We start from the raw sequence: 20,464 nt of genomic DNA, 5'->3' as shown, positions 1-20,464 counted from the left end.
CAAAGCTTCATACAAATGAGCAGGGAAATTGAAAGGTTTATGAAAGGGGTGGGAAACCTGTGGTTCCAGATGTTGTTTGGATAACAGCTCTCTTCATCCCTGACCATTGGCCATGCTGGCTGGGATTGATGGGAGTTGGATTCCTGGCCTACCACATCTGGAGGTCCAGAAGTTTCCCTCCCCTGGTTCATGCTTTCTACGTAGGGGAAGAACATGGCAAAATATCACCGTAGCCTTTCTGATTTTTCACCCTGTTTTGCAGTGTAACAATACTAAAATAAGAGTGCACTGGTGGAGACTGACAAGGCACTGCTCTGGGTAAGGTGTATTTAAGAACAATATATGGCCTTTCAAATTGGGGAGAGCGGGTATTGATTTTGTCTGTCACTATGGTATGTATTTTTATGTTTTTATATTGTAAACCACCCTGTGATCCTCTGATGAAGGGCAGAATACAAAGAGGGTTCCTCAGAACTTTTCATTTACCATTATATTTAAGGGAAAAGCTTTGCTCAGTCATACTGAGGGCTTATCTAGAACCCTCCTTCCAAGAGTGGACAACCAGAGAAACCTACAAGCAGGGTGTGAAAAGAAGTGTCAGTTCTCATTGTTTATCCCCAGACATTCAGAAGTATAACTTCCAGGACTGTGGAAGGCTGCATATAACATTCATGGTTCAAGAGCTGTTAATAGACCCATCCTCCACAGGTTTGCCTAATTTCCCTTTAAAGGCACATAAACCACCACCACTGAGTGGTAATGCTTTCGCCAGCAGATGGCATGCGGAAGGGGACTGCTTTTCCTCACTCCGGTCCCTATCACTTTTTAAAATTAACAGTTGTGCCCCCCCCCTCCAATTCATCACAAATAAGGAAAAAGAGGTGGGAACTCTATAAAAATAGGAGTAGCATTTATAAAGTGGGGTGAGGGAGATACTAAGAAGGGAAGGAGAAGAAAGTGGGTTGTGGTGTTTCAGGAACATGAAATGGAAAAAGTGGTGTATGCTAAATTGACAACTTCTGAGCATCAGTCATCAGAAAAAAATTACCAAATGTCTTCATATTCGTCCTCTTAACACTCTCCAGGTGCTATTTTGACTTTTCAGGTAAGGTACAAAAATCAAGACTGCCACTGACTTGGTCAATAGGATAGGAGATTCAGAGGGATTTCAGTACCACTAAAGAACAAAACGGGGTATAATTGTTTTTCCACATGGCACTGCAGATACACCATTGTTTTCACAGGAATTTCCTACAGCAAACACACAGGGCTAAATCCTGTGTGAGACTTCAGTGGCTTTGGGAAACATGAATGGGAAACGTGAATCTCTTTCACATAATGGCCATGTGCCAGGAATTCAGCACCAATCCTAGCTCTCTCCAGTAGGTGTTTACGACATACAGTGGTACCTCGGGTTAAGTACTTAATTCGTTCCAGAGGTCCGTTCTTAACCTGAAACTGTTCTTAACCTGAAGCACCACTTTCACTACTTTAGCTAATGGGGCCTCCTGCTGCCGCCGTGCCATCGGAGCACGATTTCTGTTCTCATCCTGAAGCAAAGTTCTTAACCTGAAGCACTATTTCTGGGTTAGCGGAGTCTGTAACCTGAAGCATATGTAACCTGAAGCGTATGTAACCCGAGGTACCACTGTATCCCCAAGTATTTTGAGACGCATACTCTTCTTTCATACTTTGCTTGTCATGGCAAAACACTAATAAACCCAGGATGTCATGCAAACATATGAAGCGGTTCTGGTTCTTGGGCTTCTGTTTGCTGAATAATAAAATGGATACCTATGTAGGGAAGTTTTTAATGTCTGATGTCTAATATTCGGTTGGAAGCTGCCCAGAGTGGCTGGGGAAACCCAGTCAGATGGGCGGGGTATAAATAATAAATTATTATTGTATTATTATATTACCTATGTGATTATAGAAATGTTTAATTAAAACAGGGGCAGAGACGGGCAAACACATCCAGCTGAATAAATAGTCTGGTGCTGGTCACTCTGCAGATTATAGCTAGCGCTCTCCTGTTTGTCAAAACAGATTTGCATGAAGCAGATGGCTCATTCATTTTAGGGTTATGCAATGTTGAAAACAAGCGGGGTTGGGGGGGGGGCAAGAAAAATGCTAGACTGTCTGATCTGCTTGATAAAGTTTCTGGTTTCATGGACCTCTCCTTTGAAAAACCTTTGAGAATCACTTCAGCTGTCTACCCCTTTGTTTTCTCTTTCATTACAGCTTTGATACTGGGAACACTAATTCAGCATCAAGACACACTCCAGTTGTCAAAGCCAATAATGGGGATGCTGTCTATATTCTCCTCCTCCCTACTTTGATTTCTCTGTTCCTCACTCTTTATCAGTTCTCTCTCTCTCACACACACACACCTTATTTAGCAAATAAATTGTGACAGAATATTATGTCCTGCCACACCGAGGAAATCACTGTATAATATACCAGGCTTCTATTCTTTAACACATCCTTTGGATTTATTATGTTAGAAGGCACTGATACGTGGATGTTGTAAAAACCAACTAAATTTCAGGCATTTAGGAACATAGGAATCTGCCTTTTACTGAGTCTCACCATTGATCTGTATAGCTAGTATTGTTCACACTGAGTGACGGGAGTATTTCCCAGGTGTACCAGAGATGCCAGGGCTTGAATTCAGGATCATCTGCATGCAAAGTACCGGTATGTGGTCTACCACAGACCTATGTCCCTTCCCACGTTCCACTGTGTAGCTGCAATTGGACTCCACTTGATCTAATGTACCGATTCAGCCCTATAAAGCTTCTTACACCTTTTTCTACTTTGACTTCTTCCTTCTGGCATTACTGTTGACCTGAAAATGTACATAGTGCCTGAAATGGATTTGTGCCAGTGGAACTAGTACCTCAAATGATAATTTAAGAACTGCCCTGTCTGTACATCTTCACCACGTTGTTGGTTTTAGCCTTTCTGCATACATCCTACCACACTGTCCGTATTTTCATCTGCAGAATATTGGAAAGCACATTGGAAGCCTACAGTACATGGTGGGGCCACCGAGGCAGGACAAATGACAGCTGCCTACCATATTTTTAAAAATGTGAAGTGATACATATTGCCATCTAAAGACACGCACACGCTCTCAAAGACCATTAAGTCCAGAGTCTAATATTACCTAACTAGGGCTGCTAATTTTCTTACAGCCTTGCACAGCTTAATAAAAAGATGGAAGCTTATATTTCTGTGTAACAGTGCCTAGGGGTTCAAGATAATCTAGATTTATGGTCCAGAAAGACCCTGTATCAGTCAAGGGCTTTCACCTTAGCACTGTGCTGTAGTCCACTTTCCCATTTTCTAATCCATTATTAACAAAAGAAAGCAATGACAAAACCCCATGTGCCCCTGAAAGACAAAGGTAGAGAAGGAGAAGAAAAATGAAAAAGTTTGGTGAGTTAAGGAGAAATCACCTGAGGCTGAACTCCGTAAAATTGACCCTATCTGAGGAGTGAATCATCTGTGCTGTGTAGCCCAAATCATATTCTAAAACTGATGGTTAGAGATACTGCTTTTTTTCACAGCAGAATTTCTCATCTTCCTTGCTCTCTTCTGATTCAGCTGCAAGGAGAGCTGAGTGGACCACATGGAAACACAAAGAATCAAACCAGGAAGATGGTTCTCTTGCCAAAGCTTAAAACCTAGCAAGTCAAAGAGATGCCCGAGGTGTACATTGTGCCTGACTCCTGCACATTCTTATTGATCCAAATTATGCTCCCGGGGCTGTGATCTTGCGAACCTCCTGACAGCATCCTCAAAATAAATGCTACATAAATTTGTGCTTCAAGGAGAATAATTCTGAATGCCTTGACAGAAACTTTAGAGAGAGGTAGACAGGCCATTACTTACTCTCTCAGTACTGCTAATGAAAAACTTAAACAATTGAACAAATCAATGTTATTAAGTAAATAGGTACAGCTACTAGGGGTCAGCAAACTTTTTCAGCAGGGGGACAGTCCACTGTTCCTTCAGACCTTGTGCGGAGCCAGACTATATTTTTGGGGGGTAAATATGAACAAATTCCTATGCCCCACAAATAACCCAGAGATGCATTTTAAATAAAAGGACACATTCTAATCGTGTAAAAACACGCTGATTCCCAGACCATCCACGGGCTGGATTTAGAAGGCAATTGGGCCGGATCCAGCCCCTGGGCCTTAGTTTGCCTACCCATGAACTAGACTATAATTGGCCATGCCTAGGAAGCATTTCCTTTGGATGAAGGCAGACTTATTGTACAATTGTAGTGTGGGAAAGGACCCTGAGGGCCATCTAGTTCAACCCCCTGCAATGCAGGAATCTCAACTAAATCATACATGACCATCCAACCTCTGCTTGAAAACCTCCAAGGAAGGTCAGAGTCCACCACTTCTTGTGGCAGTCTGTTCCACTGTTGAACAGCTCTTACTTTCATAAAGTTCGTCCTGATGTTTGGTCAGAATCTCTTTTCTGACTAAGTGCCAAGACCAGATGATGGAGCAAATGTCCCATCTTTTGGAAAAAAAATCAAGAGGGTGGGGAATAAGCAGGAACTTGATCTAATGTACTGATTCAGCCCTATAAAGCTTGCAGAATTAGAAGAGACCACAAGGGTCATCTAGGTCAACCCCCTGCAATACAGGAATCTTTTGCCCAATGTGGGACTCAGGCCCATGAGCCTCAGATTAAAAGTGTTGTGCTCTACCAACTGAAATATCACTTCATCCTCCATTATGCTGAATATTTATATCTCACTGTGGAACATTCAAGACACTCCTATATATGACAACTCTACGGTATTATCTCAGCATGGAAGATTGTAGGCTGGAGGAGGAAGGAGAGGGAGGAGAGGGAGAGGGAGAAGAAAAAGAAAAAGGGCACCCAGTGAGTTCATGGCAGAGGTGAGATTCGGACCAGGGTCCTAGCCACTAACACCACAACAATGCTTTATGCAGGACTACTTCACTGGAGTATTACAGAATCTCCAGGCTTTGAAAGATGCAGAAGGGGACACTGTTTAGTTCTTCTGGTGCCTGCTGATCCTTTATTCTCACTCCAGCCCACCAGTTGCCGCCCTATAAATGCCCATTCTGGTCTTGTACTCAAGTTATCTTGACATATATGGGCTTGCAAACACGCTTTTGTCGAGTGAAATGCATAGGTCCATCTACAGGTGTCTGTTACATCAGCCGCACAGTTAACTGCAGTTGGGCCAAGCCGAGCGCTGAGAAGGGGAAGTCTCTGCCTGATCCCGCAACCTGCTCCCAATTCTTTTAAACAAAGGATAAGAAATTGGCAAGTACTGTGCTTGTACTGGCTTTGAAAAACAGGTTGCGTTGTTTTAAAGAAGAGAAAACACCAGAAGAAAGGGCGAGGGAAAGGGAAAGAGAAAGAATGAATATATTTTTTAAATCGTAAATGCAAGACCGCGAGCCCAGAAGGAGAGAAAGAAATTCTGTGCGTACAGTATTAAAATATCTGAAAGGGCATCTGACCTGGAGGTACTTCTGACATGGATCACTGGGCTTCAGCAATGGATCAGGAAATAGATTATTATTTGAAATCTGAAAAGAGGGATCATTTTAAGAAATTAAAAACAAAGAAAGCCACAAAACAAAGCCAGTGCAGCACAGCGCTGGACAAATTATTCAGTAAAAATAATTATTGCAAATACAGAAGCAGGGGGCAGAATCTATATCACTAGCAATGTTTAAAAGAAAAAAAAAATTCTCCATGTACATTTCAGAAAGGTGGAATTTCCCAGAGTTAACTCCCAATTGTATTTCATATTTTAAGCAAAATTTACTGTAAGAACAGTGTTAAAATATTGTGTTGTGCTAGTGGAGAATAAGTAGTGATTTTCGGCTGCTAGATGCCTTCTCTGTAGCAGAAGCATTCTCGGTCTTGCTCTTTTATGTTGCAAAGCATCTCTCTCTAATGCTAATTCTTAAAATAAATTATACTTGCCAAGCAAACGAAAACGTAAAGCATTCTTGGTGGCCCTTTAAGCTCAGTTCTTCACAAACAAATTGAAGGGAGAAAAATCTTAACACAAGCAAAGTGGATTTCCTGGCATGCAGAATTTGCTGAAGTTGGACTAAATTATAGAGAGCACAAAGCCTGCTCATAGCAGACATCTACGAAGAAGAGAATTTATTAGGTCTTCTATTTGAAACTCTCTCAAGCTTCAAGTTCTCAGTTCATCAGAAGATTTTTCACCAATTCCCTTCCTGGAAAGCGACATATCCCGCAGCCAGCTATAAAATGATGAGAGGGCATTATCACACCGAACAGAAGAAAGCTTACAGCTTGTGAAGTATAACCAATATATATTACTGCTCGTTGATACCAACAACATTACTTACTAGACATGAACTAAAATTCAAACATTTCAGCTCTTTCCCTTCCACTGGAAAGCCTATGAAACTGAGGTTTTAATTTATTTTGAACATTTGGGTTTTCTGCACAGGTGGCAGATTTAAAAGACACCAAGAGGTTCTTACAATCGGGTGCCAGTAGCAGAAGCAGATATTCTTTTATTTGTCTTTTTTACATGGCAACCTGCGACTGTGACGTGAACGAAGTACCACTGCATGCCTCCATTCCTCATAACGCCCTCTGGCTACTGCCATTCAGTTTTCTTACATCCCCGTCCTCAGGTTCCAGTGTTTGGTTCATCTTCCACCGCTGCTTCTACTTCCACTGTGGTGGCATCTGACCACAGGGTGGTAAGCAAAGTCCGAAGGGGACTGTCCTTGACCCAGAACTGCCCAGCAGCAGCAAACAGGTAGCAGACTCTGAGTAGCTAGTTTCAAACATAGAGCAACTTTCCTTTACTGCTGCTGTACTACCAGAGAGAGCCAGTGTGGTGTAGTGGTTAAGAGCAGTGGACTCGTAATCTGGTGAACCGGGTTCGCGTCTCCGCTCCTCCACATGCAGCTGCTGGGTGACCTTGGGCTAGTCTGAAGTCTCTCAGCCTCACTCAACTCACAGAGTGTTTGTTGTGGGGGAGGAAGGGAAAGGAGAGTGTCAGCTGCTTTGAGACTCCTTAGGGTAGTGATAAAGCGGGATATCAAATCCAAACCCTAGTCTTCTTCTAGACCTGAAGCAGCATTGGCATCACTGTAACAGTGTAAATGTAATGGAGAAGAAGCCTTGCTACAGCAAAAAGAAAAACTTTGCTAAGTTTCCCTATCTGCTTCTACTTTCCCCCCCTATTCATATCACAGTAATAATTAAATTGCCTGCATCCAAGGATTTAGATTTCATCTACATCATAATACAAAATGAAAATTATGAACATACAGAAGAGATGAATTCTGAAATAAGAGCTGCTTGACTACCTCGGAAGGTAGTGGATTCTCATTCCTTGGTTTTTAAGCAGAAATTGAATGGCCACCTGTCCTGTACGCTTTAGTTTAGATTCCTGCATTGCAACGGGCTCAACTAAATGACTCTCACAGTCCCTCCCAACTCTACAGTTCTATGAATCTATGATTCCATGATCCTAAGAACACTATACAGTAAAGGGAAGAAAAGGTAGATGGCATTATAATAGTAGCCTAGGGGATAAACAAAAAAATACCAAGACTTAACACAAGAGAGGCTTTTCGGGGAGCGGGGAAGTCGCAAGGAACTTTTCATGTACTGCCTCTTGAGAAGATTATTTGACCTAGCTTGGAATATAGCAAGCCTTAAGGCTCAAGGATTATCACTGGCAGTAAAGTAGCCACAGGGATAGCCACTTGTCACCTGCCATTTCAAGGAGATGAAAGGGACAGGCTGCAAACTTTAAAGGGATCTTTGAACCTTTTACGGAAAACTGACCTTGACACGAGACCCAGGTCAGCTGTGGTGGTATTACCTGAACTGCCTTTCAACAAGACAGACACAAGAAATAAGAAAGCAACGAGTTTACACTGGAAAGGGGAAACTAAACACAAAATATGTCTCAGCTGGGGCACAGCTTATGGAGAACAGGGGTTATGTGGGTGTATCTTAAAGTAAAGGAAAAGGGACCCCTGACCATTAGGTCCAGTCGTGGGGTTGCGGCGCTCATCTCGCTTTATTGGCCAAGGGAGCCGGCGTACAGCTTCTGGGTCATATGGCCAGCATGACGAAGCCGCTTCTGGCGAACCAGAGCAGTGCCGTTTACCTTCCCGCCAGAGTGGTACCTATTTATCTACTTGCACTTTGACGTGCTTTTGAACTGCTAGGTTGGCAGAAGTAGGGACCGAGCAATGGGAGCTCACCCCATCGCGGGGATTCGAACCACCGACCTTCTGATCGGCAAGTCCTAGGCTCTGTGGCTTAACCGACAGCACCACCCGCGTCCCTCATGGGTGTATCTTAGATGTGTTCATTCAACATGCCTGATTTTGCAACTCACTAAGTCTGTGCTGATATTTCATCTGTCCATGTAGCAAGGGCAAGAATTTATGGACAACACAGAAAAGCAGCGCAGCATCGTATAGGGGAAGAAGTAATGTTACCTCTGTCAGGAGCTTACAGGTCTCATTATGTGGGAGATACATGAGCTTCTGCTCCAGACATTTAATAGGAAGTACAAAAAGAAGAGGCCAGAAATGTTTGAGCCTCTCTTTTGCTTCTGTAAGATCTAAAGCTGTCCTCTGTTAGAGCCAGACTTTAAGGCCTTAATCCTGGAGACCCACAGACTGGGGTGGGGCAAAGAATGCCAAAGACAACAGCACATGATAGCAAGGAGAGGTGCAGTTCAGCAAGAAGCAAATGCTGTAGCACCACCAACTTGCATAGGCATACCGGGGCGTACGTGAGCCACCACAACACCCCTTCTCTTTTCATTGCTTTTTAACCGGTGGAAGGTAGGATGGACACACGGATGAAGCATTAGCCATCTCCATTTGCCCAGAGGGCTGTCTGGATGAATATGGAGGTGTTGTTGATAATGATGATTCAGCAGGGTAGCATGGGGAGCGGAGGGATAAAAAGAGCAGCCAGGGTAACACAGAGAGCCCAGCACCTCTTCAAACCTAGCAGGACTCCTTTGTGTCTATGCCTGCATGGTGTGTGTGTGTGTGTGTGTGTGTGTGTGTGAACTGCCAGCTCCAGGATTTTAGAGAATCTCGGCAAGGCAAATCCGGCTGCCCCCTATTCATGGGAGAGGCAGGGTGTGCAACCTTAGAATTCTCATGCTACCTTTGATCTTCTCATGCTTAATGAGAAATGATCATCTACGTGGGGCTACCTTTGAAGGTGACCCGGAAACTGCAATTAATCCAGAATGTGGCAGCTAGACTATTTTTAAAAGACATCGGAAGGCAGCCCTGTTTAGGGAAGTTTTAAATATTTAATGCTGTATTGTTTTTAACACTTGATTGGGAGCCGCCCAGAGTGGCTGGGGAAACTTAACCAGATGGGCGGGGTATAAATAATAAATTATTATTATTATTATTATCATCTCATTGATGTTAGGGGTATAGGGGACACTTTGCTGGTCTTGGGGCCTACGGAAACACCTTCCTCTCCCAAGCTACGGAGCCAAAGCTGCTCAGGCAAGGGTATGGACAGACTGACGTACGCCACAGCATGCAAGAGAAAACATGGCATGAAAATTTAGTGCACCTGATTCCAACCGTGCAGTCTTATCAAAGTTACCTGAGAAATTCAAACGGTGACACTGGCAACTAGTACATGGCAAGCGCTTTGCTCTCTCATTGGCAGAGATTATAAAACCTACCCACTTTGCACGTTTAAACTTGGAAAATTTGGCCCCCAAAAATTCACTAAGGCTATAACAACAGCGGGTGGGCAGTGCAATCAGAAAAGCAGGAAGTCAGCCAAGAGATGCTACCAGGTTTTGCTTTGCTTTCAAATCTACAGGTAGGGAGAAAATTCACATACATACATGAATTGCTCTGACGATAGTGAGCCCCTGGGTATCGCCTGCCCATAGTGCCACTCAGCACATTATCCCGTGTCGTCAGCTATTTCCAAAGCGCTCGGCAGAATTGTTTTACTGGAGGAAGAGAAGGAAAGAGAAGAAGAAACAGAAGGCAAAGGATTTAGTACAACGCATGTATTGTTCTCATTAAAATGCTAATGATCCTCTCCACCGGGTTTTTTTGGGGGGGCGGGAATAATGTGTTTATAAATTATTCATTGTCGCACCAGCAGCAGAGACGAACTGTTGGGCTACCCATGCAGAGCAAGTTTACTGTTTGCGCTCATCCTCCGCCGATCGGCATAAATAATTTCAAGACAAACACAGTGCCTTGATACACTGGCTCTTCTGGGATTTCACAGCCTCAATGCACAGGCTGTGTTTCTTTGGGCACCGACTTTGGTTTTAAGCAAAGCTCAGCACTGGGTAAATGACCTCCATTTTCAGGTGCAGTGAACAACCGGTGTAAAATCATTGTAGATGTTAGAAAATCCATTTGCTTCCCCTCTAGGGATCTGACAGCTGTGGACGGCTCGAGAAAGCGAGCCAAGCCCCACAAAGCCAAGAGAAGCCCTAACAAGGAAGCAAGAAGAGGAAACAAACAAAACCCCACTAATTCAATGCTTCCCCAAGTTTTTACTGGATTAAAAGCAGAGAAACGCTGTATTCTTTCACTGGGGGTTGTGTGAGAGTACATTTTTATGCTGTGAATGAGTACCACCTGTATTCTATGAAGTTTGCCCAGTCCCTGTCAGCCTAGCCTACCTCACAAGGATGTTGTAAGGATAAAAGGGCCCCTCTGAGTTTCTTGAAGCTTCTTCAATGGAGGACAGTTTTAAGCAGGTGGAACTGGGAAATCAATCTATTAATATGAACCCATTGTCCAAGTCAAGATCTCCATTCAGTAGCTGAGAGTAACTCAATATGGGATAAAGTTTCACAAAATAATAAGGATTACTATATTTTAAATATACAGATGATATACAGTGGTACCTCGGGTTACATACGCTTCAGGTTACATACGCTTCAGGTTACAGACTCCACTAACCCAGAAATATTACCTTGGGTTAAGAACTTTGCTTCAGGATGAGACCAGAAATCGTGCTCTGGCGGCACGGCGGCAGCGGGAGGCCCCATTAGCTAAAGTGCTGCTTCAGGTTAAGAACAGTTTCAGGTTAAGTACGGACCTCCGGAACGAATTAAGTACTTAACCCGAGGTACCAGTGTATAAGGGCAAAGTTAATTCACATGGCAATGAAGTTATTGCCATAACCTGAATAAAGGAAACCTCTAGTCATCCCTTACCATAGGCCCTCTTAGCACATTCTAGCCTCACCTTCTCCTTGGCATGCTAGGGAGGGAGAAAAAGGGGGGGCAAGGCACTCTTTTGACCCCCAAGCTGAAACGTGTGAATGTTTTGCTGAGCCTTACTTATTTTTATACAAGGGAGCAAGTCATTCAAGTTGGACCACTATTCCCCAGCTGCCAATATCTCCTTTGGGGGCAAGGTGCTTGAGAAAGAAGTGGTGGAACAGCTTCAAGCATTCTTGGATGGAACCAATTATCTAGAGCCGTTCCAATGTGCAAATATATATATATATATAGAGAGAGAGAGAGAGAGAGAGAACACACCATATGGAGCTATGGATGAAATAGAATATACCAGCACTCTGTATAGGAGTGAGAGTATAAAAGAAAACCAGAGTGCACTTTAAAAATAGCCAACTACTGCAGTACTCTAAACAAAAATGTTGAGAAGGAGCTATGTGCCAGCCATGATTTTGCAGGAGCACAGAAAAAGCCACGGAATGTGGTGCTGGTTGCAGAATCCAGTTATTTAAGTTATTTACTTGCACATAGGTATACCTGAAAATGTGTGGTCCTTGCCTCTACCCGAGAAGTTGAATCATTTGAGCAAAACAGTAAAAACCACTGCATAAAATAGGAAATAACAAATGTGTTCTAATCTGCACAATGTATAGAATTCTGGGTTTTTGCAGAATTCTGGGTTTTTGTTTTTTTAAGCCCAGAAAGGACACAGCTCTGAATAATTTCATACCAGATGCAAGCACAGATGGCGTTACCAGCAGCCAACTTTACACAAACACACACACCCTTCTGTGTTGTTTACTACCTAACCTGATGAAGAGTTCTGGAGAATTTGAAAGCTTGCACACTAATTTGTGATGTTTTGGTTGGCAAATAGAGATGTTGCTCCAATGTGGCATTTGGTTTCTCTTTTCACATTTATTATTTTTATTTAACAAAACTTATATGCTGCTTGATTGCAATAAAGCCTCTGGGGTTGAGAAGAAATAATAAAAACATCAATGAAAAAGTTAAAAACATTTATAAATATTTAAATATAATTAAAATGAACAGCAAGGGGAATCAAGCACATCAACATTTGCATATCTACATAGGCTTGTTGAAATAAAAATGTTTCAAGTAAGCACCCAAAAGACACAGTGGACCCACCTGCCTTATGGGCCAACATAGCTACCTCTACATTTTGTTTGACATGGAAAACACCAAATTTAGCTGTGCAATAGTGAGATCCTAACATGGAGGGAGAATATATTATACTATCTGAAGATGGGAATTCATTCTCTGAGAGAAAAATTCCCTACAACTGTGAGGCAAAGCAACTTGACTTCAATTTCAGCCCCGTCCTAGAATGACATATAAAATTACCTGAAACCTGCATAGCACCTGAAACAGCCTAAGTTGAATGTCTGCTATCATCTGCTCCCAAGCCTCATCTTAAGACTCTTAGATTCTGCACACCCTGATAGATGGATTCAATAGACCATCTCAGATGTCAGTCCTGAAGACCTACTCACTGCCTTGCAAGCCTAATTATATGACATTTAGGAAACATCTGGAGGCAGCCCTGTATAAGGAAGCTTTTTATGGTTTAATGTTCTACTATGCTTTTATATATGCTGGAAGCCGCTCAGAGTGGCTGGGGCAACCCAGTCGGATGGGAAGGGTACAAATAATAAAATGTTAATGTTGTTGTTGTTTTCCCACCTGGCCTGGGAAGGTGGGGCCCTGACTCCAGCTACAAAAGCTGAGGCTGCTGGACAGACTCTTAGGTTTAAGGGTTTTTCGTTGCTGCTATTGATATTATTTTTTTGTATTTTTATTTTTAGATCTTATCATGATTGATGTGGAAATCATTCAATTTGGTTGTATACTTTTTGATGAGTTTTACTTATTGTTTATGCCTACTTTTGTTGTTTGTAATTAATCAAATATTTTACAGTAATACCTCTGTGAACGTCTGTCTCGTCTAGCGTCCATTCCAGCGAATGTCTACGGCAAACCTGGAAGTACTGGAATGGGTTACTTCCAGGTTTGCCGCTCGCACATGCGCAGAAGCGCAAACTGCAGACACGGCACTTTGCTTTGCATCCTTTTCGGCTAGCGACCAGGGCTCTGGAACGGATCCTGGTCGCAAAACAAGGTACAACTGTACTGTTGTAAATTGCCTTGGGCATGGTTCTTAACCATAGAAAGGAGGCATACAAATAAAATAAAGTTTATATATTACAGTTTTACCCTCATCCAACTCCCCCTAACTTTGTTGTTTATCATCTAGGCTGCTGGCGAGTTATGAAGAATTCATACGCCTTCACAGAATTTTGGTTTGTCTAATAATGGTATTGTCATAAGATAGATGATGGTGGTACATCATTCTATTCATAAACATTCAAAAATGTTTTGGTTGTGTATATTTTTAATTCAGGTTTAACATTCTATTCTGACCCCAACAAAGGTCAGTTATTTAGTGATAACCTATCTGTGTATTAGTATTATTTGGCATTATCCCATTATACTAAATGTGGGCAACATCTGTGCATGCTTCAGCTTTTACTTTAATTTTTTTTTCTAGCCCTTGTGGTTGAAACCATGATGAAGAAGATGCTGAACTATTTTTAAAAATAAAATAAAATTAATCATTCATTTCAACTCCTGGCTTGTAATCCATCTGACAAGAATTTTTCTAAAGGCTGATTTCACCATTTCAAGGGAATCAGAGTAAGTGAAAGTGGACTTCCCACTTAAAAAACAACAACAACCACACATTAAGTAGGCTAGGAGTACGGTGGTACCTCGGTTTATAGACGCTTCAGGTTACAGACTTCACTAACCCAGAAATAGTACCTCGGGTTAAGAACTTTACCTCAGGATGAGAACAGAAATCACGTGGTGGCGGCGCAGCGGCAGCGGGGAGGCCCCATTAGCTAAAGTGGTACCTCAGGTTAAGAACAGTTTCAGGTTAAGAACAGACATCCAGAATGAATTAAGTTCTTAACCCGAGGTACCACTGTAGTCCACTTTCTCGTGATATGGCAGGAGGTGCTGAAGTTGCCCATCCTTACATTATGCATATTTTGTTTTAAAAAGCACAAATGCAAAAGGGGGCAGTTGTTGAAGTTGATTTAAGGGGCTTTGCTCAGAAGTAAACCATCAGTCTTTGGAACAGAGTACAAACATATGAATTACAAACTAGGCCTTCTACTAAAGTTATTCATAAAATAAACAGAATTCAAAAGCATACAGGCCCAGCATCTCCAAAGAATTCTGTACAGCAAAATTTCTATGCCCTGCCAACCTGCTGACTGATAGCTCTATGCTTGGCACATCTCCTCTGACTGATAAAAAACCATCAGGGATCTAATGCCAGAATGACCACCCGTCTCTTCCTCCTACGGTGTCATACAGATATATTTCTGAGGGACTGCATATCCCTCCTGCATAAACATCCGTTGTGGTGTTATGCAAACACTTCAAGAGAGGCTCGAGTGGATTTTTAAGCATCTCACGGAAAAATGTAATCTCCACCTCACTTCCACCATTGCTGAGCTTGCATTAAGTTCCCAAATGCAGCTTCTTTATGTATTATACAGAATCACCAGGTGGGAGGAGGCTCCCTCAGTGTCAATTTACATTTGTTTAGCAAGCATATTCTTTCATCCTGGAAATGCTTAAAGTGCTGGAAACACACCTGGGTTAACAGTCGGTCCTGAGGCTGCCAGGACAAGGTAGTTTGCATCTTTCCCCAAGGAAACACCAGATATATAAGGGAAAGGCATAAAAAGGATGGCATGCAACAGCTGAGGAAGGTGAAAAAGCTCTGGGACGGAGGCAACGGCCAGCAAAAGAGAAGCAGGAAAGGAATTTTAAAAATTAAGTATGAATTTGTAGGCTGGGCTTGTGTTAAGAGTAATGGAAATCAGGTGCTTTCAGATAACACAGAGACAGGAATAAGGCATACAGGAAAGAACTAGCAGGTCTGTTCCCACTGGGCATAGTCTATGAGGTCACCCTGAGCATCACATATCACAGGAATCCCACTTGTGTCCCCACCACCAAATTGCCTCATTTGCTTAATTTATATTGTGTACTGTGACCAGCTGCTTCCTCCAGATCTCAAGGAACCTCGGGATAGTGCCAAGAATTATTATCAAGCTACATGCTATGGAGAAATGATGATGTGTTACCCTCTCTAAAAATAAAACCATTCATTTTTCACAAGATCAGGAATGCCAGCCTAAAACATAAGCATGTGTTCTGGAGCAAAGAAAACAAGGGCTCTCTAAAATAACAAAACAAAAACAAAATGTATATGCCTAATAATCAAGTGAGGGCTCTTTTAAAAAACTGAAGGAACACAAAACAAATAACAAAATGAACTTTGTGCATTTTAATTTTGTTTTTGAGGTTTAGAAAAATGTCTGCTCCCTGTGGTGCTGTCCTACATTATTATCTCTGAAAGGAGGAAGCCAAGTAAACAACTACACTGCAACCCATGACTTGTTTTCAAGTTGCCTTCTGAGCTTTCCTTTCTCCCCATGTGATGTGGACAACTTTCCACAACACCTGATATAATTGCAAATAATTCCATTTGTAAAAAACAACATACCAGGAGCTGAATTGTCGCAGCACTGCCCAGCAACCATGGTTGCTGTTGCCTTCAAGAAAGCTGCATGAAATGGAGATTTTTTTGCTCAGGGAGATACACCCCAAGAGACTCTCACCTTCTGCTCTACATATAACAACTGTATTGTCAGGCTACGTGAGTTTCCCTTTGGAGCTTATATATATTTCCTTCTCACAGTCTACTGAAATCAAGCCAACAAAATGGAATACAGTGGTACCTCAGGTTAAGTACTTAATTCGTTCCGGAGGTCTACTTAACCTGAAACTGTTCTTAACCTGAAGTACCACTTTAGCTAATGGGGCCTCCTGCTGCCGCCGCGCCGCCGGAGCACGATTTCTGTTCTCATCCTGAAGCAAAGTTCTTAACCTGAAACACTATTTCTGGAGTCTGTAACCTGAAGCGTATGTAACCTGAGGTACCACTATAATGCCCATTAAAGCCGAAGCCCTTAGACTAGTTCTGCTTTTTTAGTTAAAAACACTTTTTAAGCATGTATCAGAATCCCTCAAGACAATTTTGGAAGACATGACCCCAAACTCATGGAAACGTGAAAAGCAATCTGCTGACATGAAGCTGGAACTCTCTGCCTCCTTTCTTGTGACACAGGGTTTTGAGAGAGCTAAAAAAATAATACTACAAAGGCCACAGCTAATGAACACTGCACATGCCCTAGAACTCAGTGCAACATACAGAGATTCCATGTATCAATTGAGAGTATTTCTTGGAAGACACCCAACTGTCCACTGAAACTCCAGATCCCAAATTAAGATTGATAGCAGTGGTCTACCTTTCTTTTAAACTTTCTGCCATTAATTATAATCTCATTGAGAAGCCTCTAAGTAAGCTTCCAAGAAACCCCAAATCTCTTTTCATTCTTACCTGAAACATGGCTAAAAACAGGACTTATATTTTACCCAGTGGTTTATCAGAAATTCAGGCTTACAAAAACAGTGGGGTAATTTTATACAGGAAAAAACCAAGATCTTAGGGAAAGAAAACAACCTTTTAAAATGGTAGCCATGCAAAATAGTACTCAATGTTTTCTTCCAGTTTAATTATTAGTCTTACGCATTTGTACAACTTTTATAAAGCTTGAGAATAAAGCAAAGCTTTAGTCATAGTCATTCAAACACTTCTCAAATAGGAAACCAGAGAGCTTTTATGTTCTTCTGATTACCTTGGAAAACAAATACAATGGCAAAATAAATTATACACCATTTGCCAATAAAATATTTACAATTAGCCTCTGAGTAAGTGTGCCAAGAAATACCAGTGATTATATATCAGATTAGAAATCAGATAAACTCTAGTACTTTGTGTGGTGAAAAAGTGCATGGTAAGCGAAAAGCAATACAGAGCTTGAGGGCTCCCTTTCCCCCGCTGAAGTACTGCATACTCAATTTGACAAAAGATATAGTAAAAATGTACCAGTACAAAAAATAAATAACGGAGGCCAAAAAAGCACCCATTAGGAAAATCGGCAGAACACTGTTATCAATACTGCAGGAAAAAGAAAATGCCTTCATATTTCTGTCAGTATGAACAAATGCATCAGAAAACCTACGCATGCCATATCTCTACAGGCTCTCAAAGAAGAATCCTACAACACAGACATTTTATCGTTATCAGTTGCCAACAATTTTAGGAACTGTCTGGAATGCCACTTTGGGCTTGTTCGGACATTGAGCCCCTCAAGCCCCATGGTTTCCTCCAGGGAGAGATGAGGGGTACACGCCTTCCCACTCCGTCTTCAGAGTAGAGAGAGCCTTCAATCATCAAGTGATTCCTTCACCTGCAGTCTTACGTCTCACAGCCCACCTACAGCTTGACCACTAGCCCACAGTGGCAGACAAAGCCATGTTCCCTAACAACATGCACCCCAAATCCCGAAAGTGACAAAACTGTTATTTCATGAATGCTGCTACTTCCGAGTTCAGGTAGGAAACAGGCCCAGGCAAAAAAATCCCTAAAGCAAACATGCCACATTATCCTTCTTCAAGTATCTCACGTATTCTTAACAAACATGCTCTGAAGTAGGTTACCTCGGGTTACATACGCTTCAGGTTACATACGCTTCAGGTTACAGACTCCACTAACCCAGAAATATTACCTGGGGTTAAGAACTTTGCTTCAGGATGGGAACAGAAATCGCGCAGCGGCAGCGCAGTGGCAGCAGGAGGACCCATTAGCTAAAGTGGTGCTTCAGGTTAAGAACAGTTTCAGGTTAAGAACAGACCTCCAGAACCAATTAAGTTCTTAACCCAAGGTACACTGTACACTGAAAAATAGTAATTATTTCCCAAGTGACAGAGAATTTAAGCCAGGGCTCCTCAGTCCACACCCACCACTCTTCCCACTAACACCCACTAACTGGCTCTCTCTCGGGCTTTTAGCGTCATCAAGGACTGGAGATTTTGGTTGGGACCCTTCAAACGAGAAGCATGTGGTACTTAGGCAGAATATCTGTATTGCTCTAATTCCTCCCCCTTGGGCGTTTAAAAATTTTAGGACAGAAATCAGTCTGTAGAATACAGTGGAGAGGGTCCTGCTCTCTCCTTGATGTAATTATCCCACATCTTGCATCAGAGTTTCCTAATGCAAATCAGACTCCTTTAAAAGTAGATGCTGCAGCAGCAGAAATGCAGCCATGGCCTCTCTGCAGCAGGCAAACTTGCTAAGGCTGGAATAAACATGGCGAGGGGTTGCCTGGCAGTTGACTGAAGGAGACCATTTCTCCCCATTGACTTCCCTGTGATGTCTACTAACCAAAAGTGTATGACACGCTGTCAACCCAACTTCCTGCCCCTGCTCATTGGCCACCGTTTGTGGGAGCAGAGAAACTTAGAATGTAGTCAGGTCGTATCTAGCATTACTAGGCATCATTATGGGCTGGGAGGAGAGAAGTGGGAGGAGGGGAAGAGGAGAAGTAGTCGTGAGACTGCTGGTTTTGGCAGCAGAGACACAAATGGCATCAAGGTCTATGAAGGAGAAGGCCTGGGCAAGGCTTTACAGAAGCCATCCTGGCTTCTTTTTTGATCCTGGAATGTCCTGCTTTTCCTTAAAAGGTAAAGGGACCCCTGACCAATAGGTCCAGTCGTGACCGACTCTGGGGTTGCACGCTCATCTCACTCTATAGGCCGAGGGAGCCGGCGTTTGTCTGCAGACAGCTTCCGAGTCATGTGGCCAACATGACTAAGCCGCTTCTGGCGAACCAGAGCAGCACACAGAAACGCCGTTTACGCCTATTTATCTACTTGCACTTTAATGTGCTTTTGAACTGCTAGGTTGGCAGGAGCAGGGACCGAGCAACAGGAGCTCACCCCGTCGTGGGGATTCGAACCACCGACCTTCTGATCGGCAAGCCCTAGGCTCTGTGGTTTAACCCACAGCGCCACCCACGTCACCTGCTTTTCCTTAGGACGTCCCTATTTTCATCGGAGAAATGTTGGAGGGAATGGGCTACTGATGATCTTCCCTCTGGTTGCCAAAGTAGAAAGTTCTAGTTGGTTCCAGAAGAGGAAATGCAATCTCTGAAGAGCAAGGGAAAGTGTTTGCACTTCCCTCCCCATCCCACCCCGTAGCACTAGTTTAAAAGGAAAGGAACCTCTCCTCTCAGCCCAACACCGCAATATGAAGGAAAGCAAAGGCCCTTCTCCTCTCTCTGGCACTGCACCATTGCTAGAAAGGTCCTAGAATGCAGGAAACAGGGAAAACCTTCTACAGGAAATGGTCAACTGAAAATGGCTTTGCTGGCCAGATATGGGTTTGCCATTCCTAGTTTAATGTGACATCTGAATTGACAAACCATGGTGTGAAGAGGATTGGCAAACAGCTGTTTCTTCTTACTAGTTTGGTGCAATGTCAGAATTGGCATTCCACCGCTATGGCTATTTCTCTTTCATCTGGAGGTCAGTGGGCAGATGGTTGGCAATTGGCAACCCCTGGTTTATTGCCACAGGCTGCAGAGTCCTGTTGGAACAAATCAAAGTAGTTATACTGAAATACTTACTCTCTCCAGCCTTTGGGTGAAGGCTTCGACGGAAGGCCACTTTTCTTAGCCCTTGACGCAAGCACCAGAGGAACTAATTTCCTGATATGCTATCTTGAAGGAATTAATCTGAAAATGCTGAAAAGAGAGAACAAAAGCTGAAAGTTTGTAGTTATCAATTACAAAAGCCACAATATCTCTTTGGTTTTAGCAAGAGGTCACTTATATTTCATACTTCAAACTTAGCGCTGTAATATTGAGTGCTGGCTGCCAGTTGCTGGCATGTCTGAATGGTGAATTATCTAAACCCATTTCAATCTCACTTTAGACCTGGGTGCTACTTTGGTTGCTGTAATTGATTACCCTTATCGTGAGAAAGATGAGGGTGGGGGTGCTATCCTATTGATTATCCCAGACTTTTCAGAGGTGCTCAAATCCATAAATCATGTTATCCTCCTACAGTGGCTCTGTGAGCTGGGGATCTGTGCTACAGTGGCTTCACTTGTATTATTATTATTATTATTATTATTATTATTATTATTATTATTATTATTATTATTATGTCACCCTTCATCAC

The 20,464-nt window shown here is 42.6% G+C and overlaps 1 protein-coding gene and 1 long non-coding RNA gene across 9 annotated transcripts in view; one reads left to right on the top strand and one right to left on the bottom strand.

Moving 5' to 3' along the window:
* The window catches only part of LOC308595214, a 28,936-nt gene extending 18,908 nt beyond the window's left edge, over positions 1–10,028 (top strand). The window contains exons 2-4 of the long non-coding RNA XR_014011925.1: positions 263–325; positions 8,871–8,941; positions 9,889–10,028. This is a non-coding gene — a long non-coding RNA (uncharacterized lncRNA). The remainder of the gene's footprint in view (positions 1–262; positions 326–8,870; positions 8,942–9,888) is intronic.
* Positions 1–20,025, bottom strand: part of APBB2 (amyloid beta precursor protein binding family B member 2) — a 108,549-nt gene extending 88,524 nt beyond the window's left edge. For 3 of the 8 annotated variants that reach the window (XM_081208835.1, XM_081208838.1, XM_081208839.1), the window contains exons 1-2: positions 19,909–19,938; positions 9,914–10,024 (exon numbers count right to left, since the gene is read on the bottom strand). In XM_081208835.1, the coding sequence (XP_081064961.1) occupies positions 9,914–9,959 (46 nt within the window). In that variant the 5' untranslated portion in view covers positions 9,960–10,024; positions 19,909–19,938. Of the gene's footprint in view, positions 1–5,522; positions 5,592–9,909; positions 10,025–19,908 lie in introns of those variants that run through there. The other 5 variants (XM_081208837.1, XM_081208836.1, XM_081208841.1 and 2 more) reach the window with 5 other exon arrangements.
* Positions 20,026–20,464: the final 439 nt, after the last annotated feature.

Source organism: Podarcis bocagei (assembly GCF_964188305.1).
Source record: "Podarcis bocagei genome assembly, chromosome: 9".
Classification (NCBI taxonomy): Eukaryota; Metazoa; Chordata; class Lepidosauria; order Squamata; family Lacertidae; genus Podarcis; species Podarcis bocagei.
Note: the sequence above shows the minus strand (reverse complement) of the source record. Positions and strands in the feature narration are given on the sequence as shown.